Consider the following 27,904-nt stretch of genomic DNA (forward strand, 5'->3'; position numbering starts at 1 on the left):
ACATTAGAAAAAAAAAGCACTCAGATATTGGACTGTGTTTTTATTAAACTTAACTAAATATTCTGTTTTGAATGAGACTAATAAAGGAAACTTTTGGCCCAATGTAAGTTTTATTTCATAAAATTGGACGCATCTGAAAATTGGTTTAGAATGAAATTGTATTTTCAACCATGACTATAGCAATGCTGTTACATTTGTAGCTACTTATCAAAATTTCTCTTGCAATATTTAATTATTAAACAGTGAACAAAGGACTGATTCTGTTCTCACTTATGATAATCTACAGTAATCTGCATAAGAATAAATCCTTAAATATTTGTCATAATTCACGTTCTGTAAATAACTGTTCTAAACACTAAAATATTCTAAACTACTATAAGATAAAATATTATACAGCATTATGTTATCATTTGTAGAATCCTGGGTATGCTGGACGTCAGGAGCTACCAGAAAATCTAAAAATTCAGTTTAGAACTGTGTCCATGATGGTGCCAGATAGACAGGTAACAACTAATTACTTAACTAAAGAGAAACCAAATACTTCAGGTTTATTGACCTACATGCTTTTTAAAATGTGCATATCTGAAAATATAATTAGTCCATTTTCCTTTTCTCCCTTTCATTCCAATTTTTCAGAAAAATTAATGGAATTAATTCTGTGTTATATTTCAGATAATTATGAGAGTTAAACTTGCAAGCTGTGGGTTTATTGATAACGTGGTCTTAGCTCAAAAATTTTTTGTTCTTTACAAACTTTGCGAGGAGCAGCTCACTAAGCAGGTGTGTTTCCTTGTTTTACAGTATTTGCAGTACGATTTTTCCTTTTGGTTTTGATCTTTGCGCATCTCTTTTGGAATATCAGTGTTATGTTTCTTTTAAAGTTAAAATATATTTCAAACAAAAATGTATTTTAAACTGTACAGTACACTTGAACAAACAACAATCTTATCTTTCACTTCCTTTAACAGATTTATACATATTTTGTAATAGTTTATAAATTATAGTTTGTCATAATGTTAGTTCTTTGGCCTTCTTAAGTTTCCTGCACTGATACACATGCATGGATTTGGTGTTGTGCATGAATCAATGAGAAATTCTTACTTTTTAGGTTAACATATATTGCAGAAGCACCTAAATGCCTTAGGTAGATTGGACCCCAGATGGTAGGCACGAAACAAGTATTATAGTGGAGCACCAATTCTTCTGCATTTGGGGTCATCTAGTACTTCTGGTTTAAAGGGCAAATCTTCTACATACCCTGAAATCTGTATGCTTACTCAGCATGTGTTGAAATTAGCTCTGCTTCATATGATATGGAGTAGGGTTAGTGTTCTACATTCAAAAGCATTTCAACAATGTATTCTCAAAAGAAAGCCATCTCCAAAAAATCAGAGGCATAGCCATGTTAGTATGTATCTACAAAAACGATGTGAAATCCTGTGGCGCCTTATAGAATAACATAATGTTTGGAGCATAAGCATGTGCTCCAAAAACAGCATTTCATGAAGGTCACAGATTCTATCAATTTGTTTTACGCAAACATGGAATTCAAACCATGACTGTCATTATAGGCCAGGAAGGAACCTCAATGGATTATTTAGTTCAGTCCCCTGCACTGAAGTGTGATTCAGTATTAGCTACATCATCCCCTAAGTGATCTCAGTTGCTTAACATATATCCCACCCAGTGAATGGCATAAAATGCCTCTTTGAGGACCACGAGTAGTGAGTAAATGGCTGGATTGGGAGGCAAGCCCCCACAGCCTGCCCCTTTCTCCCGAAGTCCCACCCCTTTTGTACCCACTAGAGCCCACCCAGCCCCCATTGTAGCCAATGGCCCCTGCCCCACAGCCCTATCCCCGTTTTTTCCCATTTTGGTTCTAGAGATAGTCAAGGAAGGATACTCCATCCCCTTCCTCTTCATCCTATCCCACCACTTTCTCTCCCTGTCCCACTTCAGGGGCCCCTCTCATGTTTCCATTCAATGGGGAGAAATTAATCATCTTCTGCATCTGGGAGCAATAAACTTGTTCTATCCCATCTTCTGGGAAAGAATAGGGTTTGTACTACCGCCGTGTACTGATCCAGAAGAAATCTGGCAGTAAACAACCAATCCTTAACCTCTGCAATTTAAATAAGTTCGTCAACCTGCCACACTTCAAGATGTTTACCCACTCCAGTAGTATCCCAGCATTGGAAGAGCGGGACTGATTCTTAGCCCTTGACCTCCAAGATACATACTTTCATGTTTCAGTACACCCTGCCTTCAGGCCTAATTCTCTTTTTAAAATTATTTAAATGGACTCATTCTTCATTTTCACAAATGTCGAGTCAGATAATACTCATTTCACTAATTTTAATAGGTCCAAGCCTGCATGGCTTAGCATACAACTTTGTTTAAATCTACTGAGGAAATAAATCTGGAGACTTCCAATTATCAGTATGTAAGCTCTTCTATTTTTCCCCCTTTTTTAGGTTCATTATGACTTTGGTCTGAGGAATATCCTTTCAGTTTTAAGGACTCTTGGAGCTCAAAAGAGGGCAAGACCAGATGACAGTGAGTTGAGCACTGTTATGAGAGGTCTAAGGGATATGAACCTCTCTAAACTGGTGAGAATCCATTTAATATTTCATAGTATAAGGTTCAGTAGTGAATGTTCTAGATCGGGGTGTCCAACCTGTGGTCCACGAGCTGGAGTCCAGTCCATGGAGCCTTTTCATTTGGCCCTGGCTGCTGGCAGTGCTGCCATTTTTCTGGCATGGTCCATCTGGAGCGGCTCCTGCCAGTGTGGCTCACACAGGGCACTGCTCCAGCTGGCGCATCTCCTGCCAGTATAGTTCACGTGGAAAGCTGCTCCTGCTGGCACGGCTCCTGCCGTGGGCCCTGGCTCTGTCTGGCACTGTTTGCATGGGCCTCGGCTTGCATGGCTCCTGCTGTGGCTGTAAGTTGTAACATTCAGTTTGTGCTGAGGGTGCCTGGCTCTGGGGTAGCGGTAGGGAGATTTGTTTAAAGCAAGGGCTGGGGGTGCCTGGCTCTGGGGGAGTGAGGATTGGGTTAAATGGAAGGCTGGGGCTGCCTGGCTCTGGAGAGGGGAGGTAGCATTGGGGATTTTGCATGTCTGAAAATAGTGGTTACTGGGGTACTTACAATTTTTTTTTTTTTTTTGGAAAAAAGGTACTTTGGAAAAAAGTTTGAGAAACTCTGGAGTAGAACTCAATTTGATTAGTTTAACAACCAGCAGGAGGGATCTGGCTATTAAACCAATTAAACTGAATCCTACTTTTTCAGCATGGCAGGGAGTTGCCTCTGTTGTGATGTTTGGGGGGGGCAGTTAGAGGCTGGGGGGGTTAAGGCTGGGGGTGGTGGGTGGTTTGGGGCTATTTTATGTTCAGCCCCTGAAACGTAAAAAATTTCCATGTGTCCCTCCACGAAAAAAGGTTGGACACCCTTGTCCTAGATGTTTTTCACACTTTATGGCTACAGTTACTCTACAGTACTCTGTCAGTCAAAGTCACTGTTGGAAGAGATTTCCCAACAAAACTTCTCTTGGCAGAGTGTGGCCACACACATAAGCAAATCAGGAGATTAATCCACTCTGTGGACAGAGCAGCCAGACTGCCTGGCTGCTGTCTTGACAAAACAGGAACCTGGAAGCACAGAAGACAGGGCTGCCCGTTGTTGTGGAGGCCCTGTCTGTTGAGAGAGGCCGTCTGGGGGCATTTACACAGCTGTTTTATTGACAGAAATCTGTCGATGCAGGTGTTATGCCCCAAAGTTTTGAGGAAGAATGTCGCTGGAGAAAGTGCTGAGTTTTGTCAACACACTGTCAACAAAACCCATTTTGTGTATAAATACATGGAGGTTTTGTTGACAAAACTCTCTGCTGTAACTATAGCCTGTAGTCTTTACAAGCTTTTTTAAAAAATCTCAAACACTTCCAAATTTTGTTTTTAAAATTCAGACTGGCATGTATCTCAATAAGCAGAATTTGATTATCTGATCTGAAAACAATATTTATAATGCTTGAGGTATAAACAAAACACTCACCTGCTGTATATGAAAGTATGTTATTTTCCTTAATTCAGCAATAATGACTTCTATGTAGTTCATGGTGCTATCGGCATAGATAAAGTTATACCTCCCAACACCTATACAATCAATGTTGCATCCCTTTCTGCACCACAGTGATTCGACTGTTACATCCACCCCACAATCTCCTCTCTTTGGTACCAGTGTTTCCCCAATGCCATCAGTACCTCACTAGTATCTATATCTGATTCCATCACAGTTTTCCAGTGGTGGTGGTGATGATGAGGCTGAAGGTGCATTCTCCCCTCACCAGTCTTCTCAATCACAACACACTTGATGACTGTGTACAACCCAGGTCTCAATCATCCTATGACTGAGACATACTCTTGGATGACAACCCCCACCCTGTACACACACAAGTACATACCCTATCCAGGCCACTAGGCTTCATGAAGTCCTTGGGGTTCTTACAAAAGACATTATAGCAGACACTGGCCCTGGCAAGGACCTAGCTAAATCACTCTACACATACACATGGCAGAGGAAGACATTCAGGATGACCCAATGACACAGGAACCTTTAGATGCTGCTCCAGACACATCTGTACCTGCCAATTCATTTTCTTCTCCTGACAAGGCTATAATGTCCCCAGGAGATGATTTTTGTCAGTTCCAGGATCTGTTTAAAAGAATGGGCAGTAGACTTAAGATCACCCTTGAGGAGATTTCTGAAACTCAGCACAAGTAATAGACATCTTACAAAGTTCCTCCTCTTCAAAGATTGTGTTACCCATCAATATTACTATCATGGATCCAGTGAAAACTGTTTGCTAAATACCAGCCACAATCCTGCCTACCTGCATAAGGGCTGATTGTAAATATTAAGTGCCATTTAAGGGATCCATTTAAGTGCCATTGTTGTGTATTAGATCCAGCTCATAATTTGCTTGTAGTAAAGGTGGCTCACCAAAGAGGTAAGAAACATTTCAGACACACCCCTGAAGACAAGAGAGCAAGAAAGTAGACTTTTTTGAGAAAAAATTTATGCTTTCTCCATTCTTCAGTTCAGGATATATAATTATTTGGCCCTACCAGCCAAGTATGACCATGAGAACTATGCTAAGTTCATGGATTTTATCAATGACATTCAGGAGGCAACAGATACAAAGGTTCATATCATTAGTCTCTGAAGGCCTAACTCTTACCCACTTGGCACTCCAAACTTCACTGAATCAATGATGCTACAGACAGATGTACTGCTGTGGCTATTGTCCTGTGAAGGGCATTATGGCTTACGTCTTCCACATTTCCTCATGAGCTACAAAATACAGTGGAAGACCTGTTCAGTGGAGAGAAGTTTTTTTTCATCTAAGACTAACTAGGTCTTTCACACTATGAAAGATTTGTGAAACACATTCTTCTCCCTTGGCATCCATAATACAGCTACCAGGAAAAGGCGGTGTTGGTATCAACCATACGAGAACCCTAGATACCCTTTTTATCCTCAACAGTGACCATAGAAACAGCACAACAACAACAACAACAGACAAAGTACACAGCCACAACATCAATCCCTAGCAATGGTGTCTTAGTCTCCTGCCTCTACTAATACAAATACAAATTTAAATTTGAATCTTTGGTTGAGGCTCTCAAAGATCTCCCACCAGTTACAACATTTGGTACTGCCATTCAGCTCTTTGGAGATCATTTATACTTCTTTTACACTGAGTTGGCAACTATAACCACTATGCAATGGGCTCTAGAAATCATCCACTTGGGCTATACTATCCCTTACTTCTCCATTCCCTGCACTCCTCCCATCTTGTCCCTTTTCAGGGACCCTTCTCATGTACTGCTGTTATTCTGAGAGATAGAACATCTTCCCTAATTGGAGACTGTGGAGTTGGGTTCCCATGCAACAAAAATGAAAAGAGATTTACTCCCGTTACTGGGACTGGTGACCCATCCTCAATCTCAGTAGACTAGACAAATTTGAAAGGCAAAAAAGATTTCAGACAGTCTCTCTGTTGCAGGGGAGATGGGCAAAAGTAGCTCACAGGCCAGACATCATCAGAGTTAGCCCCTGGCAGGCAGCCAGATGCTTCATTTAGTCTTCAAGACAAGTGCACCTGTGGGTGCTCTACTACCCACCCTCCTACTCTCTGCTTTAGAACTTAAACCAAGCTCTGAATAGAGTAACAACTGAGGAGTCCAGGTCGTGCATGCTATACTTCAGTATTTCAGTGAGGTAGGTATTGCACATGTGCAATTTGTAGGGGCACTGCTCTGGTGTAAGACTCCCCAGGTGAAGGCATAAGGTTGCACCAACCTCTGTAATGGAGCACCCACAGGAACACTCATCTCAAAGAACTTTGGTTATTGAACAAGTTTAGAGAGGTAGCCACGTTAGTCTGTATCTTTGAGAACAACAAGCAGTCCTGTGTCATCTTATAGACTAAGATATTTTGGAGCATAAGCTTTCATGGGCAAAGACCAGCTTCATCAGATGCATGAGTGTGTGTGGGGGGGGCAGGGTTCAGAGGAGTATTTAAACAGGGGGGGTCCCAGGAAGAAGGGAGGGCCAGAGCTGACAAGGTCTAATCAGTCAGGGTGGAAATGGTCCATTATCAGTAGTATGCATCAAGGGAGGAGAAAACAAGTCAGAAGAGTCGGGGGGATGTGGCCCATTGTCAGATTCTAATGTGGAGGTGTAAATATCCAGAGCAGAGAAGCTGCTTTTATAAGGGGCCAGCCACTCCCAGTCTCTGTTTAATCCTTGGTTGATGGAGTCAAATTTGCAAATGAATTGCAGCTCAGAGATTTCTTTCTACACACCTCCATCTTCCGTCCAGGACATACTACATAATCCATTGTATACAGCCAGGCACTAGACAGAGACAAACATGTACAAGACCTTTACCAAGCTTTCCTCAAACTGTAATGCCCACCTAAGGAAGTGAAGAAACAGATTGACAGAGCCAGATGTGTACCCAGAATCCACCTACTGCAAGACAGGCCCCACAAAGAAAACAAGAAAACACCACTGGCCATCACGTACTGCCACCAGCTAAAGCCTCTCCAACGCATCATCAGTGATCTGCAACCCATCCTGGACAATGATCCTTCACTCTCACAGACCTTGGGAGGCAGGTCTGTCCTTGCTTACAGACAGCCTGCCAACCTTAAACAAATTCTCACCAGCAACTACAGACCACAACACAGTAACTCTACACCTGGAACCAATCCCTGCAACAAACCTCGCTGCCAGCTCTGCTCACATATCTACACCAGTGATATCATCACAGGACCTAACATCAACCATACCATCAGGGGCTCCCTTACCTGCACATCTACTAATATATGCCAGCAATGCCCCACTGCAATTTACATTGGCCAAACTGGACAGTCTCTGCGTAAAACACTAAATGGACATAAATCAGAGATCAGTAATGGTAACATACAAAAACCTGTAGGAGAACACTTCAATCTCTCTGGACACTCACTAACAGATTTAAAAGTAGCAGTCCTACAACAAAAAATTTCAAAAATAAAATGGAGAGAGAAGTCGCTGAGCTGCAATTCATTTGCAGATTTGACTCCATCAGCCAAGGATTAAACAGAGACTAGGAGTGGCTGGCCCCTTTCAAAAGCAGCTTCTCTGCTCTGGGTGTTCACACCTCCACATTAGAATCTAACAATGGGCCACATTCCCCCTGACTGATCTGGCTTGTTGTCACCTCTCTTGATGCATGCCACTGAGAATGGGCCATTTCCACCCTGACTGAATAGACCTTGCCAGCTCTGGCCCTCCCTTTCACTGCCCCCGCCACCTCTTAAAATACTCCTCTGAACCTCCTCCGGCACTCATGCATCTGGTGAAGCAGGTCTTTGCCCACGAAAACTTATGCTCCAAAATATGTTAGTCTATAAGGTGCCACAGGACTTCTTGTTGTTTGCACAAGTTCAGTAACTTTCTCTTCCTCCTTTTTGAAGCCCAAATTTAGGGGCATAATCATGTAATTTTGAAATCAGCTCCTAAATTGCTTAATGCTTAAATTGAATAATGATTCATTTTGATGTATGAAAAAAGAAAACTATACTGTGCCTAGTTATACTTTTAAATCCTTTCATTTATTTATGTATTCGTTTGATTGATTGATATTTATTTATTTAATTTATTTTATTTTTAATATTTAATTTTTCAGGTAGATGAAGATGAGCCCTTATTTCTTAGCCTCATCAATGACTTATTTCCTGGGCTACAGTTAGACAGTAGTACATATGCTGAACTACAGGCTGCAGTAGCCAACCAGGTTGAAGAAGCAGGACTGATTAATCATCCTCCTTGGAATCTTAAGCTTGTTCAGGTAAAGCATCTTATTTTTAAAGCCATCAGACAAACTGTAGATCATAATAGGAGCTCTTGAAAACTTTATGTGAATAATCCTTTTTTGCACATCACCTTGGCCTCAGGTCATAATGACAGAGGCCCCCTGAGGGTGTGATTCTGGATGTTGCTGGCCACTGTACACTATTGGGCCTACATGAACACCCACAGCCCCCCCGCCTCTCAGCTGGTGCAGCCACAGCATGCCCAATATTGAGCCCTGGTGCTCGGGCAGCTATGCAGTGCAGTCCCTACTTGTTTTGCGAAGGCCTAAGGATCCAGCGTCCGGGCAGTGCAGTCCCAGCCATCCTGGCCTGCCTCAAGCCACACAGAACACAGGGGTGGTTGTAAATAAACTGTTTTCATACCAGAAACTCTACAAGGGATATAAACAAGGGCAAATTGGGAACGGGGACTATGTACACTATGTAGGGTAGAGGTGAGGGCATCAAACTTAGATGTGGGGTCCTGGGGTGGGGGAGCCTTAGTCCTCTGCAGGGGTGGAAGGCTGGGAGTCTTGGTCACAGGAGCCCTTCTGCCCCAAGTGTGGTGTCCCCATTGGGGCTGCAAGGGCGTCGGGAGTAGGAGAATGTAAGGTCGGGGTGGGGATGCTGTGGCCGCAGGCTCAGCAGGGGGTGTGGGGAGGGAATGAAGGGTGGGGGTGTGGCGGAGAGTGGCTTTGCATGGCCCACTCTTGCCACAAGCAGCTGGTCCAGTTACATTAGAGTGGCTGGAGGGAGGTCGTTTGGGATCAAGGCAGCAAGGTCAGCGCTGAAAGGGGGGACCTGTGGAGAGCACTGCTGGGGAGGCTGTGGGGAGAGCTGTGGGGGGGATGTGGGGGAGCTGTGGGAATGGATGGCATTGGAGTGGGAAGCTGGGATAGGTGGGTGGTCACGACCCAGGTGAGGGTGTTGAAGGTGCCTGCCACCCAGCCCCAGGCCTCCTGCTCCATCACCAACCACTCATGCAGGATGCTGTTTTGGTCCTGCGGAGCAGCTGTATGGGTGGCGGTGGCCGCCTCCTCTTGATGGCCCTGCTGCACAGCTCTGCTGTGGTGATGTGTGGAGCAGAAGGTATGGGTGCCCCAGCCCCCTCACTGGCTGCTGCAGGGCAAACTTGCCTGTGGATGGGGCTTGGCTGGACCCCGGATCGTGGAGCTGTGGAGACACAAGGGGAAAGAGATATGACCCATTAATCCCATAACTGGACCCCGAGAGCCATGCCCCTTACCCCCGTGCACTCCTTGCCCCCCGTCTTCTGGCTCAAGGCCTTCAGGGATCCCTTTCGCTGGTGGTCCCTGTTTGGGTGGGGTGTGTGCAGGCCTCGGTCAGGGCCTGCCCCGTTCCCACCATGGGTGTGTGGCCAATGTTGCTGTCCATGGGGGTGAGTGCTGAGTGCCATGTGTGCCCCTTCCCAGGGCCCGGGAAGTGCAGCCAGCCTGGGTGGGTCTGGACTGGGGACGGCAGCCATGTGAGCAGCCTGCTACTGGCTGTGGCTGATGCAGGCACCCGCTCCCCACACTGGAGTTTCTGAAATGCCCAGGACCTACCTGAGGGTCCCTCCAGGAACTCGGGGGAGGCCTGGGTGGAGAGGGCCAAGCTGTATGATTGGATGGGATGGCGGTGATGAGGGCCCCATCACTGGAGCCCTTGTCACTGCTGGTGGCCTAGGTCTCCTGGCCTGTCCACTGGGGGATGCTACTGCCCAAGGGGCCTGCGAGGTCTTCAGTCTCTGTCTCCAGCCTGGTGGTGTCCAGACCACATCTGGGGGCAGGGGTTGCCTCCTTTGCCCCAAGTAAGTGTTCCACTTTTTCGAAGTGGAGGCAGCTGTTGGGTGCTGCGTCCAAGTGGCTGGCCTTATTCTGGCCCTGGCAGTAGGCCTGCCCTAGCTCCTTCACCTTCGAGTGGTCCTAGTTTGGGGTGCAGGCGGGATGGCCCCAGGAATTCAGGCCAGTGGAGAGGCAACCAAATGCTGCTGCATTCCAGTACCAGTTGGTGGTATGGAGAGGGACCTCCTCCTCCCTGCAAAGTGCTAGCAGGTCCCTCACTTCTGCCTCGCTCCAGGAAGGGACCCTCTTCTTTGGCCACTAGCTGGTGTCATGGAAGCCATCAGATGCAGAGGAGTCAGGACCCTGGAGGGCATGGGGCTCCTGGGCACTGGCCATGGTGCCACTGGCCTTGCACTTGTTCCTGTGGCATCACTAGGTGGGCATACTGCTGGAGGCTTGTGCTCTCCCTGCAGCCAGCATGCTCTCAACTTCCTGCCACAGGGTTTCTGGGTCCCTGTGTCTTTAAATGCAGCCAGAGGCAGAGACTATAGAGCCTGGCTTGTGCTGGCAGGGGCATCTCTGCCTCCATCCAGCCTCTGCCATGGAAGACCCCCTCTTTGGAAAGAGCAGTTTGTGGAGCATCTACACACATTCTCTTTCTAAAGACCTTTTTTGAAAGGGGGCACTGTTCCTTATATGGGAAGGGAAGAATGATTTCAAAAGGTGGGACATGTTCTTTTGAAATTCCTTGTGTGTAGTCGCGCCTCGTAATCTTTCAAAAGAGTTCTTCCTTTCGAAAATTATTTCAAAAGGACTTGCTAGTGTAGATGTGGTTAAAGTCTCCCTGAGATTTTTAGGTAGTCTTTTAAGGAAACAGGCTAGACTCCTAGGCAGTTTATGATGTCTCAGATTCACTATTTGCAATGTAGCTATGGCTATGATAAATTATGTTATTGAACATTTAGTTTGACCTTTAGCCCTGAAATTAAGGTCAGATTTTGGCCAAGTCTTCAAAAGAGTCTACTTTTAGTTCCAGGAAGGATGACGCATTGGCTTGTCTTAGGCGGTGTCTACACTACAAAATAACTTCGAAGTTGCTTACTTTGAAGTACAACTTCAAAGTAAGCAACTTTGAAGTAGAGCGTCCACACACAAAATGCACACTCCCTTCCTTTGAAGTAGGCTTTCCCCTACTTCAAAGTTAAACGTCCACACACAAATATTCCCTACTTTGGAGTAAGGAGACAGGAAATGATGAAGGCATGGGGGTCGCATGGCCAACAAGCCCTTCCGGGCTCCCAGCCAGCCAACCCCTTAAAGGGTCCCTCCCAGCACCCACAGCCTGCACGTGCTCAAGGCTGACAGCCTGACGACAGCAGCAGCATGTACACAGGGGAACAGCCAGAGACCATGCCAGCTCCCCCCATCAACGAGGACGATGCCGTCAAAATGCTGCTCAACCTGCTGGCCGTTCTGCTTGCCATGCAGCACCAGCAGCACAAGCGGCTCACTCTCTTGGGACCCAGCCTTGAGGCCCTTACCACCCTCATGCTGCCCCTCCCCCATTCACCCCCAAGCTGGAGCTGGTGGGCATATACCACCAACACTGAATGGTGGGACTGGCTGGTGCTGGAGGACTGGGGGCATGAGCGGTCACTCAGGAATTTCAGAATGACCCGGCAGACATTCGAGGACCTCTGGCACTGACTCGCCCCAGTCCTCCAGCACTGGGACACCTGTATGTGGTCAGTGCTCCCAGTACAGAAGAAGGTGGCCATTGCACTATGGTGGCTGGCTACCCCTGACAGCCACAGATCTGTCGGCCACCAATTTGGCATAGGCAAGGCCCCATCAGAGCAGTGCTGAAGAAGGTATGGCCAGCCCTCACCATGGACCCACCCTGGGGAGAGGGCAACCAGGCAGGGGGCACCTGGTGGGGGGCGTGGGGTTCCCAGTCCTGTGGTCATGCACATCCCCCCCCCGTTCTGCCTACAGGTCATCCAAGCCATCAACACAGTGCTCCTGTGATGTGTCGTGACTCTGGGGGACCTGGACACCGCCCTTGCTGGATGGGATGCATGTTGTGATCTGGGCTCTGGACCACAGTGGGGGCACCTACATAAACAGGAAGGGGTACCACTCAGTTTTACTCCAGGCCCTGGTGGACATGAGGGGCTGTTTCCTGGACATGTGTGTGGGGTGGCCAGACAGGGCCCACGACGCCTGGGTGTTCCGGAATTCATGGCTGGGATGCCGGATGCAGGGGGGCACATATATCCCCCTGTGGGAGCTCCTGCTCAGGGACATGACAATGCCTCCCTGCATCGTTGCCAACGCCATGCACCCGCTGCACCTGTGGCTCATGCGGCCCTATACTGGCCACACCACGCCGGCCCAGGGCATCTTTAACAGTCGCCTCAACCATGCTAGGGGCACAGTTGAGCGAGCGTTCGGGAGGCTGAAGGGGAGGTTTCGCTGCCTCCTCACTAGACTGCATGTCAGCCTCCTGAATGTCCCTGCAGTCACTGCTGCCTGCTGTGCCCTCCACAACTTTGTGGAGGGCCACCAGTAGCCCTTCATGCAGGGCTGGCTGCGGACCAGGGCCAGCTGTGAGCAGCTGCCTGCTGCCCTGTGCTGTGAGTCGCAGTGGGGTGGGGTCAGGGATGCCCTGTGCTGGGCCTTCTCACGGGGCCAGCCCTGACCCCCCTGCAGCCATGCACCACACCACACCACACCACCCTGCACCTTTCACATACCCCCCACCACGCCAACCCCAGGAAGCACTAGGGACACGGGCTAGGGTTGGAATGGGAAGCTTTAATGGGGGAAATAAAGTAACATACAATACTGAACAGAATGTGGAAACCTTCGTGTGCACGGGGGGACTGGTTGGCAGTGGGGAGGCGGGGGCTGAGGAGGGACTGGACTGGAGAGGGGGGCTGCGATGGGGGTTGGGTCCATTGGTTTGAAGCGCGGGGGCCCAGAGCCACGTCGGCCACAGCCGCTGCTGACGCCCTGGGACCAGGGTCCCCTGTGGGGCTGTGACAGGGCCGGGACCATGGGGAGGTAGGGCTGGGGTTGGGGGTGCCACGGGCTCTGCCCCCATGGGGTAGACAGGAGAGGCCATTGAGGCTGGGCCAGGAGAGTCCACCTCCATCAGCAGCCACCGGTCCAGCTCAGGGTGCTCAGCTGGCGACAGGTCCACCACACTTCAGGTGGTGGCTGGAGGGGCAGCTGCGGGACAGGCTGCGGGACAGGCAGCTGCGGGACAGGCTGGTGAGGGGGCAGGAGGCTGGGTGAGGCAGCCAGCCAAGGCCTGGAGCACGGCATCCATGTTGTTGGCCAGCCTCACCCCCATGTCCCACTCCATGGTGCTGGAGGGGCCTGCCTCCTCGCTGCTTTTCCCAGGGGAGGGCGGTGGGGGCAGAGGTGTCCACCATGTGCTGTGGGCTGGCCACCTCCCTCGGCCCTAGGAGCCTGTGCAGCTCCTAGTAGTGGGGGCAGTGGACGAGCCGTGCCCCTGACCAGCTGGCAGCATCATGGGCCTTGATATATGCCTGGCTCAGCTCCTTTACTTCGATTCAGATGCTGCTACTGGGCCAGTCGGGGTGTCCTCAGGCGGCGAGACCTCTGGCCAGCTGGTCAAATGCCTCAGCATTGTGCTGGAGGGTTCCAAGTTGCCTCAGGACCACCTCCTCTCCCCACAGAGCGAGGAGGTCCTTCAGCTCTGCCTCTGTCCAGGGGGGTCCTCTTCTGGCGCCACCCTTGCCTGTGCTCTGTGATTCCTGGGACCCCTCCTCTGAAGCCCCCGGAGGGGGAGGGGTCTTGTCATGCAGCCATGGTGGGTAGGGGCTGCGGAGGCTGGCAGGTGCTTTGAGCAGGGGCAGTCCAGGACAGAGTTCGTGCTGCCCCTGCTTGTGGCACACTCTCAGCTTCCTGCCTGGGGTTGCCAGGGAGCTGCTTCCTTTAAGGCAGCCGACAGGGACCATAGAGCACTGCCTGGGCTGGCCAGACTGTCTCCATCCTCCTGGTGGCGGCGGTGGGAGGCCCTCCTTGGAGGACCCCTTACTTCAAAATAAGGAGTGCAGAGCATCTACACACATTAACTTTGAAGTTACAGGTCAAAGTAAGCTACTACTCCATTCCCAGGAATGGAGTACTGACTTTGAAGTTAGCCTCCCTTACTTTGATGTTAATTTCGAAGTAAGGAAAAGAGTGTAGACACTCTGCAGGCTACTTCGAAGTAACCCCTTACTTCGAAGTTAACTTTGAAGTTAATTTGTAGTGTAGACACAGCCGTTGAGAAATTAAGGCTAAAACTAAGTCTTAAGCAATGAATTCTCCTCCACACAGAATATGAACAGGTAAACAAAGTACATACTGAGTTAATATTTTTGATATGACAGCTAGTGTTACCATTAAGTAGTATAAGTAAATCTGGGGTGGAAGGGTGGGGAAAGCCTTTGATTAAATTCAATTGTTTTCTGCCATTGAAATCTCCTTGTGATAACAGAAGTTCCTCTGATCACCAGGATACAAGACTGGAGGTATTCTGTATTTATATATACTTTACAGGCTCACATTATTTAGAACTGCAGTTGTTAACCATTCTCTTGCTATACCTTGCTTGTATTAACATTTATTTTTCTCTGTGTATAGCATTAAACTTCTTTTAAAAATGTGATAATAAATTTAATTTGAGCTACTCAGAAGAGTTCAGGTAGGATTCCTCTCAAGAAATTGTTTCACAATAAACACGTTAGTTTAGGAACTAAGTGTTAGTCAATAGCATTGCAGCTATTAAGAATAAATATGAAATGTTATAATTTCGAACTCTGTACTTCATCTGTAAAGCTTTCTAATTATTCGCAAATAAGTGTCTTTACCTGCAATTTTATAAATATTATCTTGGCTCATATGATTAAATCTGAATGAAATAGTTGTTTAAAAACAATTTTTTTTTCAAAATAGTTCACTTTTTTCTTATTAGTTATATGAAACATATAAAGTACGCCATGGGCTGATGATACTTGGACCCAGTGGATCTGGAAAAACAACAGTTATAACTATGCTGATGAAGGCAATGACAGAGTGTGGGCGTCCTCACAGAGAAATGCGTATGAACCCAAAGGCTATTACTGCTCCTCAGATGTTTGGCAAACTTGATACTGCAACAAATGACTGGACAGATGGAATCTTTTCTACGCTGTGGAGGAAAACTCTAAAAACTAAAAAGGGTATGCAAACATATTGTATGTGATGTGATCAAAATATCACATCTGCACTGTTCTGAAAATTTTACAGTATTTGCAAATGTGGTAACATACTCTCTTGAATGAAGAAATAGTTAGGATGAAAGATTTGAGTTCACATTGGTTAATAAGAAGTAAAATAATCAGATTGAATCAGTCTTTGATATAATAAATAATAACGCAGCACAACATGGAAAGGAAGGCTATAATTACCAAACCTACATGAAGACTAGAAAAGTGATTGCAGTTGTTTTTATGTACTTTGTATACCTGTTTATACAAAACCCTATTATCCAAACATCTGCATTATCCAAATCCCTTCCTTATCTCTCAGCATGAGGTCAGTGCTACACACGGCATGCATCTTATGCTGGGGGACATTGAAGGAATTGAGTTAATGTTAGAGGTTGGGATAATAGAGCAGATACTGCCAGCTAGCAGTGTGATGAGGCAGAGAGTGAGTTCGTTATTGTAAGAGAGACCACTCTGCTGCTGAATAGGGAGCCCTCTGGAGCCCTTCTGCTATAGGTATGAGTGAGTAGGATCTTGACAGTGGAGCTGCAGAGGGCTTGGAGGCCTAGTCACTTAAACTTTCCATTTCTGCACTCTTAATGTAAAATTTGATATGGTTTTAGTAATGTCACAATTGGGATTTGTATGGATTAGTTTTAGTGTCTTTAAAATAATGTATTTCCATATTAATATTAATGGCTTTGATAGGATCTGTACTTGCAAAGTTCTATTCCCAATAACATGTTTGTTGATCTCTAATTGAAACTATAAAATATTGGCAGGGAAACCTCTTTTAAAATTTGGAATTAACGGTTATATCAAAAATGGAAATGTAGGCCAACATTTTCAAGCATGGGTGTCTTAAGATTTGGCACCTACAACCACATATATATTCACCTAAATAAAAGTGGTCCAATATTTTTAGAGTTGCTGATACCCACAGCTTTTGTTGACTGAAGTGGAAGTTGTGAATAACCAGCACCTGAAAAAAAAAAAAAAAGAAAAAAAAAAAGAAAAACAGGCCACTTTTATTTAGCTGCCTAAATATAGATAGATTCCTCGTGTTGGGCACCCAAGTTTGACTCATTTTTGACTTATAGTAGCTGTACTTTGCAACCAAGTTCAGGGAGGTCAGCGTCTTCCAGTCTGCTACAGTAGAACTGTGGAGGCAATGCAAGGTGAAAGAGAAAGAAGTTACAGTAAATTCTTATTTGTTAATCGTATTCCTTTGGTAAGCAACACTGGTTCTTGCTCTTCCTTCCCTTTAACTTCAGAGGCCAATTCTGTAGAACTTCAAGAGGCAGAGAGGAACATTTAAAACTGTGGGTTATTTATAATTGTCTTTTGAATGTGATGTTAGGAGACATGCATCTATCCACCCACTGTCAACTAATGCTTCACAAATGGTTTCCTGGCCAGGCATCCAACTCCTACAATGGGGTTTTGAGTCAGTGTTAGTGGAAGACAAGTGTTTGTCTATTTGCAAATTCCACTTATGGTATGCATATAGTGGAATCTTAATGGCCATGAGTGCTTCCTGTGGGTGAGCATTGACTCCCAGTTTCTTGATTCTCCTCACTGGGAATATAAAAGAATCAGAGCCGGCAAACCACAATTCAGTTACTCTCACTGCTTCCTGGCTTCACTACAGAGCAACTCATAATCTCTTGCTTCAGGGAATTCTTGTCCCTTTTTGTCTATCTTTATATAGACATCTTATAGTCAATTGTAGTTAGCTGCCTATTTGCTATGTTATTTGTATTTGGTCTAGGTTATTTTTTACAAGGAAATTGTAATCTGTACTCCTGATACTCATATGGCCTCTAAAGTCTCTCAGTTTTAAGTACTGCAGAAAGGGTCCATCTGTCACCAGTTGCTAACTGCCTTCACCTGCATGTGTGGTTCCTAGTTAGCTAACAGAATTAGAGCTCTGTTGTCTACCCAAGGTCCGCTCAATTCTTGAAAACAGCAGGAGGCCTACAATGAGAGACTAATTCACAAAAATGGCAGTGTTTCACAGCCTGGTGTCACTCCCAATCATGCGACCCTATGTAAACAGGCATTCCATGTATACTTACCTACCTATTTCACCTCCAGCAGATAAAAACATTAGTAAGTACTATTAGGGTCCACCTAGCTGCTATGTTAGCTTTCCATCCATCAGTGCAAGACTACTCAGTCTTTACACACCCTTCCTTCAAACAGTTCCTGAAGGGCCCTTGTAACATGTATTCACCAGTCAGGGAACCCACACTGGCATGAGACCTCAATCTGGTCTTCAGAGCCCTAATGGGGAAACCATTTGAGCTGTTGGTCACCTTCTCTCTATTGGATCTCTCCATAAAAGTAGCCTTCCTTGTGGCAATAACCTTGAAACGGAGGACAGGAAAGATCACTGCACTCATGGCTGAACCACCATACACAACCTTTTGTAAAGACAAGGTGGTTCTACAAACCCACCCCAAATTCTTCCCTGAAGTACTTACCTTGTTCCATTCCACTAAAGAGAGATCCCATAGCATGCCCATCTCTAAACAGAGGCTCTCCAAATGGATCTCTGACTGCATAAGACTTGCCTGTATTAACACACATAAGGAACCCCCAGTAGGCATTTGGGCATATTCCACATGTGCAATGTCTGTTTCTGTGGCCTACCTGTGAGGTGTATGCACTGAGGACATCTGCAGAGCAGCCACATGGGCCTCGGCTCACACATTCACACGACATTACGCTAAAGAAACATACTGATTCTTCTTCAAGCATCCCTGTGGGTGCTCCATCTTAGGTGTCAGGCTTGTCCTGTTGCCACAGATCAGAGATCTTCATAGCCATTTTCAGCTGGACTGCACATGCACGGGCTCAGACGCTCTGTTTCACACCCTTTAAATCACGTGCATGGTCCGGACTCAGCCACTTCCTCTCAACCGCCAGCGGCTGCAAACAGAGCTTCTACCTTCTCCTCAACTGGAGTGTTGTTTTTCTCCTTCTTCTTCTTTGGTCCATTCTACCTGAAATAGAGATTTACTTAAGTTAAAGTTAAAAATTTGAAGTTTTCTAGTTAAGTTAAAGTTACAAGTTTGCAGTTAGACCTCTTGTTGCAACCCTTGTGGAGCAAATGGAAGACAAGGAGAGAAACTGATATAATCATGCCTGGCACCGCTGGTTTTAAAAAATGTGACACTTGTCATGAGGTAATGCCTGCCTTGTACGACCACTCCAAATATATTCAATACTTGGGTGAAGGGCATATTCCCCAGAAGTGCCCATATTGTTTAAAACTTACCGCACAGTTTCGGAGATACAAGGAAATGTGGTTGTGCATGATCTTGTTTTACAAGGCCCTCTAGCCATCTTCTCTTGAGAGTGCTGAGCCTTCTCAAGATAGCCAGCACAAGTGCAGGGTGCTCTCCTCTGAAGCTGCTGCACACAAATGACCGAGAACGTCCCCGACTCAATCGTTGCCTAGTTTGCCCGGAGGAATGACGAGTGAGGCTCAGATTGTTGCTGAAATGGTCTCTGGCATGTCTAAAAAGGCCAAGACCAAGACCAAGAAAATGGTCCCTTCAGTGGCACCCAGATACAAAGCAGAACCAAGAAGTAGATTGGTTCTGGACAATTCAAAGTCTGCACCACAACCTTCAGCACCAATGGTCCCAAGTCCAGCTGCACTGTCTGCTCTGCCACTGATGAAGGCACTGGCTTGTGTGGCACCAATGCCCGCACTGACCATGGCACACACCCTTGCGGCACCTGCACCAACTGCAACAAGCTGTGAATCATTGGCACCAAGTGTGCCAGTGCCAGCTATTGCTCGACCTACTACAGAATTGTTGGCACTGGACAAGGACCCCAAGCATACCAAAGCCAAGTCAAAATCCAAGCACAAGCATACTCCTGAGCTATCCCCACACCGCTCGTTGTTACCACCTGCCTCAGTTACTTCACAGCTATCTCCGAGACAGTGTTTGATTCCATCTCTGTTCCTCCATCCCTTGTCACCTTGCCAGAGACCGAGATGAACTTCACCATTCTTAAACCACGATCTCCTTCTCTGTATGAGGTTGAATCACAGTGGCACCAAGGTAGTTGCCCCTCCATTTCGCCACCTCCTTCTTCTAGGTGTTCACACTCCGATTGCTCACACAGGCACGATTATAGATACCACTCCCCACACAGATGCTACTTGCCTGCAAGGCATCACTATTGCTGTGCTAGATCCCGAGACTATGAGACACATTATTGTAAGGTTTGGGAAGTGTATGCACTAAGAGAGTCACCAGAGAGATATTCCGTGGCATCCTGATCACCCAGCCTGTTTCCAGTAGTTCCACCACCATTAGAGCCTCAACCTCCACCCCACCCCACCCCCAAGTCAGGGGAAGAGGAGGCTCCTTTTTTGGACACTGATGTGCCTCCAAAAGCACCTTCTCCAACCAACACTACTTCATCATCACTGGATGAGTCCGTCATTCCTGGTGGTACATATTGCCCTGATGATCTCAGGGAATTTCAAGATCTGTTCTAAAGAGTGGCCAGTACCCAGGATGTTAAACTGGCAGAAATTCAAGAAAGGAAGCAAGGACTTGTAAAGAACCTGAGACCCCCAGTTTCCTCAAAAATAGCCATCCCTCTTGGAGAGAATATCGTGGAAGTGGCTATAATATACGGCAGATGCCAGACTCTGTACCTGCTACCAATAAAGGGACAGATAAGAAGTCACTACCATAATACAGGTTACGAAAGCCACTTTCCACTCATTGGGCCTCATCATAAATGACCAGAAATCGATTCTGGAGCCCACACAAAGCACAGAGTTTATTGGTATGCAATTGACTCCATCACAGCCCAGGCATACCTTCCACTCCAGTGTTACTGTACCATTCAAGACATCGTTCATATGGTCTCTACAAGCCCAAGGGTACAGATTAAAACTTGCTTGCAGCTCATGGGACTGATAGCTGCCACTACTTATGTTGTCCAAAATGCATGTGTGCGGTTTTGATGCATCAAGCATTGGATAGTGGCTGTATACAGACCCATAAATTGCAATTTTCACAAGTGGGTCATGGTGCTAAACGATGTCCTTCAATTCTTGCAATTGTGGACGATGCCAAACAACCTGCTGTCGGGCATCCCATTTCATCATTCACAGCTGGCCACACTGATAATGATGGAAACCTCTCTCCTGGGATGGGGAGCCCACCTCAACAGTCAGTCTATGCAGAGCTGGTGGTCCACTATGGAGGCATCTCTCCATATAAACCTGTTGAAGCTCAGAGTGGTGTGCAACACCTATAAACACTTTCTACCATGCATCCATGACGCACCTCTCAAAATACTCACAGACAATATGGCTACAATGTACTACATCAATTGCCAAGAAGGAGCACGCTTCCAGTCTCTTTGTGCAGAGGTGATCCCTCTGTGGAACTGGTGCATTTGCAAAAGTGTAACACCCATAGCTTCATGCTTAGCAGGTGTCAACAATAAGGAAGTGGATGCTTTGAGCATACACTTTGTGCCAGAGCATGGATGGAAGATCCACTGTGACATTCTTCTCCCTGTGTTTCACTGATGGGGATTACTGTTCATAGACTTATTTGCCACCCATTTGAATCACCAATGCAAGTGATACTGCTCCAGAGCTGGTCTGGGACCGAACTCCCTGGGTAATGCATTCTTATTCACTTGGAGGAGTCTGCTACTCTACATGTTCCCCCAACAGTTCTAATTCCCAGAGTGCTAGAGAAGTCAACAGGGACGGAGACAAACTAATGCTGATAGCACCTGGATGGGCATGCCAGCACTCGTTCCCTATCCTGCGCAGGATGTGATTGCACATGCTGCAGCACCTGCCTTGTCCCACAGATCTGTTGACTCAGGATCAGGGGGCAATCGTGCATCTGTAACCTTGAACTTTCCCGTCTCATGGCCTGGCTCATTGCTGGTTTGACAGTGCCGAGTATCTCTGTTCAGACCAAGTGAAAGAGGTCCTCATGCAGAGCAGATGACTGAATACACGTAAGACTTACCTTTCTAAGTCTCCGAGTGAAGCACCAATCCATACTATTTTGCACTACCTGTTAGACCTTGTTAGCCGGTGGCCAGGTAATGTACGGTGAGGTACCAACTATGCCCTTGTTATCATCCAAGTTTAAAACTACAAGAGCAGAGAGCTCGTCGCTGCAAGCAGCCAAGACAGGCTGACGGACTCCCCTGGGTCCTAAGCAACCCAGTTTTTTTACTGTTAGAGCAGGCAGCTCCTAGCACTCTTACCTATGGCCAGGCTGTTGTAACCAAATGGTTAAAGTTCTTTTGTTGTGCCGGCTGTGTTGCAGTGACAAAAGGGTTAACAAAATAGTTAGGCTTGGATCTTAACTAGTTACAAGTTTATTAAGCTACAGTTATAAGCGTGTGGTTACAAAAGGTTATTGTTTACTTCTTATATGCTAGCAAAGTACAGGTGTTAACAAGTTACGTTACAATCCAATACAAAGATATCAGTTATCATCTAACACAATGATATCTTGATAATAGTTACAGAGCTCTAATTCTTTAGCTGTGCACAAAAAAAAAGTCAGAGACCTAGCATGGGTGTATCTTACCCTCTCTGCGTCTCCTCGATACCAGCGTAGCCAAGCCGGATCGGTCACTCAATTCCGCGGAAAGACGAATACGAGGTTGGGCGTCCCCAGTTGTGGACCTCGGGAGGCAATCACCTGACCCGACCAGCAGGTAGTTGGTTGAATGCACTCAGAGTTAGAGTTCTGCTGGACCCATCTTTTATACCCCCTTTTGGGTTACGTATTCTCTTTCTTATCTATGGTGCCAGATCATACTGGTTTGTCTTTGTGACTCCGGTTTGTTACAAGGGCATTTCTACTTAGTTTGCACTTGTAAGACAAGAGATAAACAATTTAGGAGTACAGGACATTCTTTTGTGCGGGCGGGGCACGTCCCCTTCTGAGTGATTGTGTGTGTGCATCATATTGATCAATGCCAGCTGGGGTGATTTCTTGAGGGTTCACCCCCCTCTCTCATGTTGACAGTCTGGCCTGTTAGCCTTCTAGCTGTACTTTCTGCTTCTCAGGGTCACGATAAGCCAGCATATCTGGGCCTCAATGAGGGCATCAAAGACTGTGCTGTCAGCAGCCATTTCCGTGCCCTGTGTGCTCCTCAGTGGGGGGGGGCAACGAGCAAGCTGGCTTGTAAGGGGGAGACTCTGTCTGGCTACAGACCTGAAACAACAAGGTCTAGCATTGGCATCTTTGAAAGTGCACTTGGCTGCCATATCAGCATTCAAGCACATAATCAAAGGCACATCAGTCTTTGCTTACCCAATTACAGCACGTTTCCTTGAAGGACTGGCTATCCTGTACCTTGCAAGGTGTCCTGTTGCACTCCCGTGGAGTTTGGACTTATTTGTAGAGACACTAATGAGAGGCCTGTTCGAGCCTCTGGCTACAGCCCTGCTCAGATTGCTGACATTAAAGACTGTGTTCCTCCTTGCTATTACTTTCACCCGAAGGGTGAGTGAGCTGTCTGCCCTGATGGTGATCCCGCCATATACTATTTTCGGTAAGGATGGGGTGATACTCAGATTACATCCCTGCTTCATCCCCAAGGTCTCCTCAGAATTCCATATTAATGAGCCAATAGTGCTCTTGGTGTTTTACCCTAAACCATGTTCCTTGGCATGTGAGGTGCAAATGCACTCATTGGATGTGGGAAGGGCTCTAGCCTTCTACATTGACAGAACCAAACCCTTTCAGAGGACCGAGTGGTAGACTGTGTCTATAGCCTGGCATTCGAAAAGTGAGGTGATATCTTCACAGAGATTATCTAACCTTATCACATCCTGCATCACAGCTTGCTACTTCCTGCGGGCTGTGTTCTTACTGTGCCAGCCAAAGGTACACTTGACCAGAGTGATGGTGGCGTTGACAGCATTCTTCAGAGGAGTACCCCTTTGTGACATATGTAAGGCAGCAACCTTGATGTCTTACAACATGCTTGTCAGGCACTACACCATCTATGGACAGATGACTGAGATACCTCCTTGTCCAGAGTGGTGCTGTCTGTCCTGGACAAAACTTGAATCCAGTACCTGCCTCCTTGTTTATTCGGGGGTGGGGAGTACTGCTACTCAGTCACCTAAGGTGGAGCACCCATGGGGACACTCAAAGAAGAAAAAGAGGTTACTCAGCTTCGTGCAGTAATGACGGTTCTTCGAGATGTGTCCCCATGGGTGCTCCACCACCCACCCTTCCTCCCTGCTTCAGATTCTTCTGTTTCAGATTCAAAGCTGTTTCAAGGAACTGACTGAGTCTGGACTGTGCACATGATTGAAATGGTGCAAAACGGCGTGTCAGAGCCCACATATGCGCGGTCTGCTGAAAATGGCTATGAAGATGTCCAATCTGAGGTGCCAGGGCAAGTCTAACACCTAAAGTGGAGCACCCATGGGGACACATCTCGAAGAACCATCATTACTGCATGAAGGTAAGTAACTTCTTTTTCTCAGACTACATTCAGCCAATCTGTACTGTTATGAGTCAATACACATCATGCGAAGGACCGGCCTCCTAACAATGACACTGCTCTGTAGTCACCTAGGTGAAGCACCCACGGTGTCCCTTGAAGAAGGAGAAGAGGTTACTCACCCTGTGCAGAGTCATCACTCTGGTTCAAGATGGACATCCCCGTGGGTGTTCCACCCCCCACCCTTCCCTTCCTGCTTTGGATTTCTACCTTGATGTCCGGATCAGAGAAGAACAGAGATGACGGCTTGCCCACGTATGACAGGCTCTCGTGCCTGAGCTCTGCACATGTGGGCAGGCAGCTGAGGGACACTGCTATGCAAAAATCTTTGACCTGTGGGCACAGCGAGGCTGACACACCTAGGTGGAGCACGCACAGGGACAACCATCTTGAAGAGCTCCAGTTACTGTACCTTTCCATCATTGGTCTGACCTAGTATAGATCTTCTTATGTACTAGAAGGCATTGAATAACCTAAAAGTCCTCTGACTCAGACACATTCTCCTCTGGCGAGGAAAGGTAGCTCACAAATTCAGATTCTAAGCAGGCCAAGAAAAGAAACATTTCCTTCCAGAAGTGTTTGAAACCTGGTGCAAAAAAGGTGCATCCATAATCCAGAACCAACCTGAGCAGGTAGCAGAGGAAATCTGAAAGGCAAGTACCTTTCTTCTAACAGCATTTTCCACAATTTTTCCTTACCTGGCCAATTTACTAGCCAAAGGAAAAAAAAAAAAGTAATTTTGATAATTTTGTTTATAATCTATAGCCTGCTATAGGTAGAATATGAATATGGACAATCATTCAAAAAACAGAGGAAATGTACTTACCTGCATAAATGGAGTTTTTCAAGAAGTGTTTTCCATGTTGATATTCTATGCTCTGCCTTCTGTTCCCTTTACCTTGGAATCCTATCTGCTAGGATTCTCTAGCAGAGAGGAAACTGTGGTGATTGACCCATTCTGACATTCTATGCCCTTGGTATGGGGAATGAGAACACTGCATATTTGTGTCACCCTAATGGGTACCTCTAGCCAAGCGACTGATCTACTGTGCCTGCACATCGTAAGTAGAATGTGCATATGGACAGCATGTCACAAAGTATTTCAGGTACTGTATTGGTAATAACTTTACTGTAGGTAAGTACAGGTTTTATCTCCTTGGTCTGGCACTTCCTGAGCAGTCCCAAACCAGGGATTTTTGGTTAGACCAAGGGAGGTCAATGCTCTCCTGCTCCCCTCTGTGCAGGGACCCCCCTGCTGCCAGCCCAGCTAAAGCTTCTGAGCCACAGCCAGGGCTCCAGGCTGTGTCTTCCCAGTTGCGGCTAGCTCCCTGACCCTGGCTGCAGTTCCCTCCCCAGGCCCTGCCACCAGCTTCCCATCCCTGGGCTTGGCCCTGGCCCCTAGTACCAGCTTGCTCTCAGGAGGCTGTCCTTTCTTCCACAGCCACCAGCTTCCTGACCCCAGTTGCAACTTCCCAGCCCTGGCTACCACCCCCAGCTTCCTAGGCCTGGCTGTGGCTCACTGTCCCTGATCGTCCCTTCCTGCTTCTCAGCCCTAGCTGTGGCATCTCAGCACTGGTCACTACCCTTAGCTCCCCAGACCCAGCTGCCAGCTTCCCAGCCCTGGCTGTAGCTCTTTGGCTACCACTAGCTTCCTGGCTCCCACTAGCCCCACTGTACTTGCTGGCCTAGGTGCAGCACCTCTGACTTCCTGGCCTTTGCAGGCCTGGCCTTGGCTGCCAGACCCTGACTGGAGCTCCCAGGCTCACAGCTGGCCCCTGCTCCCAGCCACCACTGATGCTGCCAGACCAGAGAGTCCCAGAGTAGATGTTCAACCTGTAACTCCTTTTATACATATAGCTTAGCTATTTAAATTACTCCCTTTCAATATTTTGCTCCCATTTCTATGTAAAAACATAACTTATTTCTGTTTGTTTTCAGGTGAGAATACCTTTCTGATTTTAGATGGACCTGTGGATGCAATATGGATAGAGAATCTGAATTCTGTTTTAGATGATAACAAGACTCTGACTCTAGCTAATGGTGATCGAATTCCTATGTCTCCTACATGTAAACTGTTATTTGAAGTTCACAACATTGAGAATGCCTCTCCTGCAACAGTTTCTAGAATGGGCATGGTCTACATCAGTTCTTCTGCCCTCAGCTGGAGACCAATTTTACAAGTAAGATTAAGACAAAGTGGAGGAGTATTATTTATTAATTTTATTTTGTTACGCTTTGTATGTAGACAGATTTTATGTTTGTGTATTTTATTTTGCAGGCATGGCTAAAGAAACGTACTCCTCAAGAAGCTGATATTCTACAGAATTTATATGACAGAAACTTTGAAGCAGCATATACATACATGAAACTCAACCTTAATCCAAAAATGGAGCTTTTAGAATGTAACTACATTATGCAGGTAGACAGATATTGCCTTCTAAATTATTTTGTGTTTTTCTGTGAATTCACTGTTTAAAATCAAGCATGTAGCAATAGCAAAAAGAACATTCAGTTCCATGAGTACTGATTAAAAAGGCAATAGGATTCTATTTCAGAAGAATATATCATGGCATATTCTTTGTAACCCCACGCTAGAATTATAACCAATGTGCTGTAAGTTGGAGACAGAAGGGCTAGAAGGAATTGCTATTGGGATATACAGTGAAATATTTACTTTTGTTTACTACTTTGAATGTACCCCAATTTACTAGTGTACATAGCTGTTCATCTGAGGGCTGCCAAAGTGGGAGCAGAGGAGGGACAAAAAGGGCAGCTGGCCTGGGCCCAGAGGAGTTGAAAGGGCCCAGCATTCTGAGCAGCTACCACAGTTAGTGCTCAGTAATGGTGCTGAATGCTCAGATGGTGCTGAGTGATGCAAACATATCAATAAGCCATTCAGTCTTCTGGCACTTGTGTGTGCATGCATGTGCACTTGTGCATACCTGTGTTCTTTCTGAGGTGATTTGGTGCTTTATTTCATGTACTTTGACAAATATTTTCAAAATGAAACAGAGTCCCAGTGTTTTCAAGCAGTGTGTCGGTCAGTTTGTGGCAGAAAAATGTCTATTATGGATTAGCATGACTTTTTCATTTTCTACCGTAGATTTAAACACTGAGAGCTAGGTTCATAGAAGTTTTTAGACACCTATCTGTCACTGTGAATCAATAAATCTCCACTGAGCTGTTGCCAAACCCTGTGTGCCTCAACTCAAACCTAAACTTGCTGAGTACACAATATTTTTTTGCTGCAGAAGTTCTTTAGGTTCTTATATTACTGCCTCTGAGCATGCACGCCATAGCCTCACACCTCTGCCTAACTTGCCTATGGGACTTGATGCAGTAAGCATGCTCAGACCTTGTCTACAAGATAAGTCCTTTTAGGTGAGCTTGCACAAAATGGCTAGGTGATGATGATGGGCCAATGATCTCTTCATTATTTATCCACAGTGGAACAGTTTCAACAGGAAACATTGAGGGAGTCCTTTACCATAATATCCTATTGACCAATAATTAGGGTACTCACCTCAGACGATGCAGATTCAAGTTTGATTCCCTTCTGACCCTCAGCTAGAGGGCAGACTTGAACAAGGGATCTCTCACATCCCATATGAACACTTTTATCTTTTGGTTAAAAGTTATAAGCTGGACATCACTACAGTCACCTCCTCCTGGTCCCCCTGGACTTCTTGTTAAAATGGGATAGGTACTTAAAGCCAGGGTAGGGCTTGCCACTGAGAATCCCAATCAGAGAAGGGGTCTCCCTGCAGCCTGACCTTAGGTACTTGCAGTGCTTTTATTATAAAAAAAGAGGAGCTGGTACTCAGCCAGCTCCTCACATCTCCCCTCTATGCACTACCCATTGGGTTTCCTGTGACTGGCGCTGCTGGTTGGGCTTCGTGCCCCGGCCAGCTCCCCA

General features: G+C 46.5%; 1 protein-coding gene across 1 annotated transcript in view; it reads left to right on the top strand.

Moving 5' to 3' along the window:
• DNAH8 (dynein axonemal heavy chain 8) overlaps positions 1–27,904 on the top strand; it is a 548,480-nt gene that overhangs the window by 322,307 nt on the left and 198,269 nt on the right. The window contains exons 46-52 of the mRNA XM_074989796.1: positions 417–503; positions 673–780; positions 2,475–2,609; positions 8,234–8,395; positions 15,174–15,420; positions 25,927–26,168; positions 26,267–26,407. Of these exons, the coding sequence (XP_074845897.1) occupies positions 417–503; positions 673–780; positions 2,475–2,609; positions 8,234–8,395; positions 15,174–15,420; positions 25,927–26,168; positions 26,267–26,407 (1,122 nt within the window). The remainder of the gene's footprint in view (positions 1–416; positions 504–672; positions 781–2,474; positions 2,610–8,233; positions 8,396–15,173; positions 15,421–25,926; positions 26,169–26,266; positions 26,408–27,904) is intronic.

This window comes from Carettochelys insculpta, chromosome 3 (assembly GCF_033958435.1).
Source record: "Carettochelys insculpta isolate YL-2023 chromosome 3, ASM3395843v1, whole genome shotgun sequence".
NCBI classification, from domain to species: Eukaryota; Metazoa; Chordata; order Testudines; family Carettochelyidae; genus Carettochelys; species Carettochelys insculpta.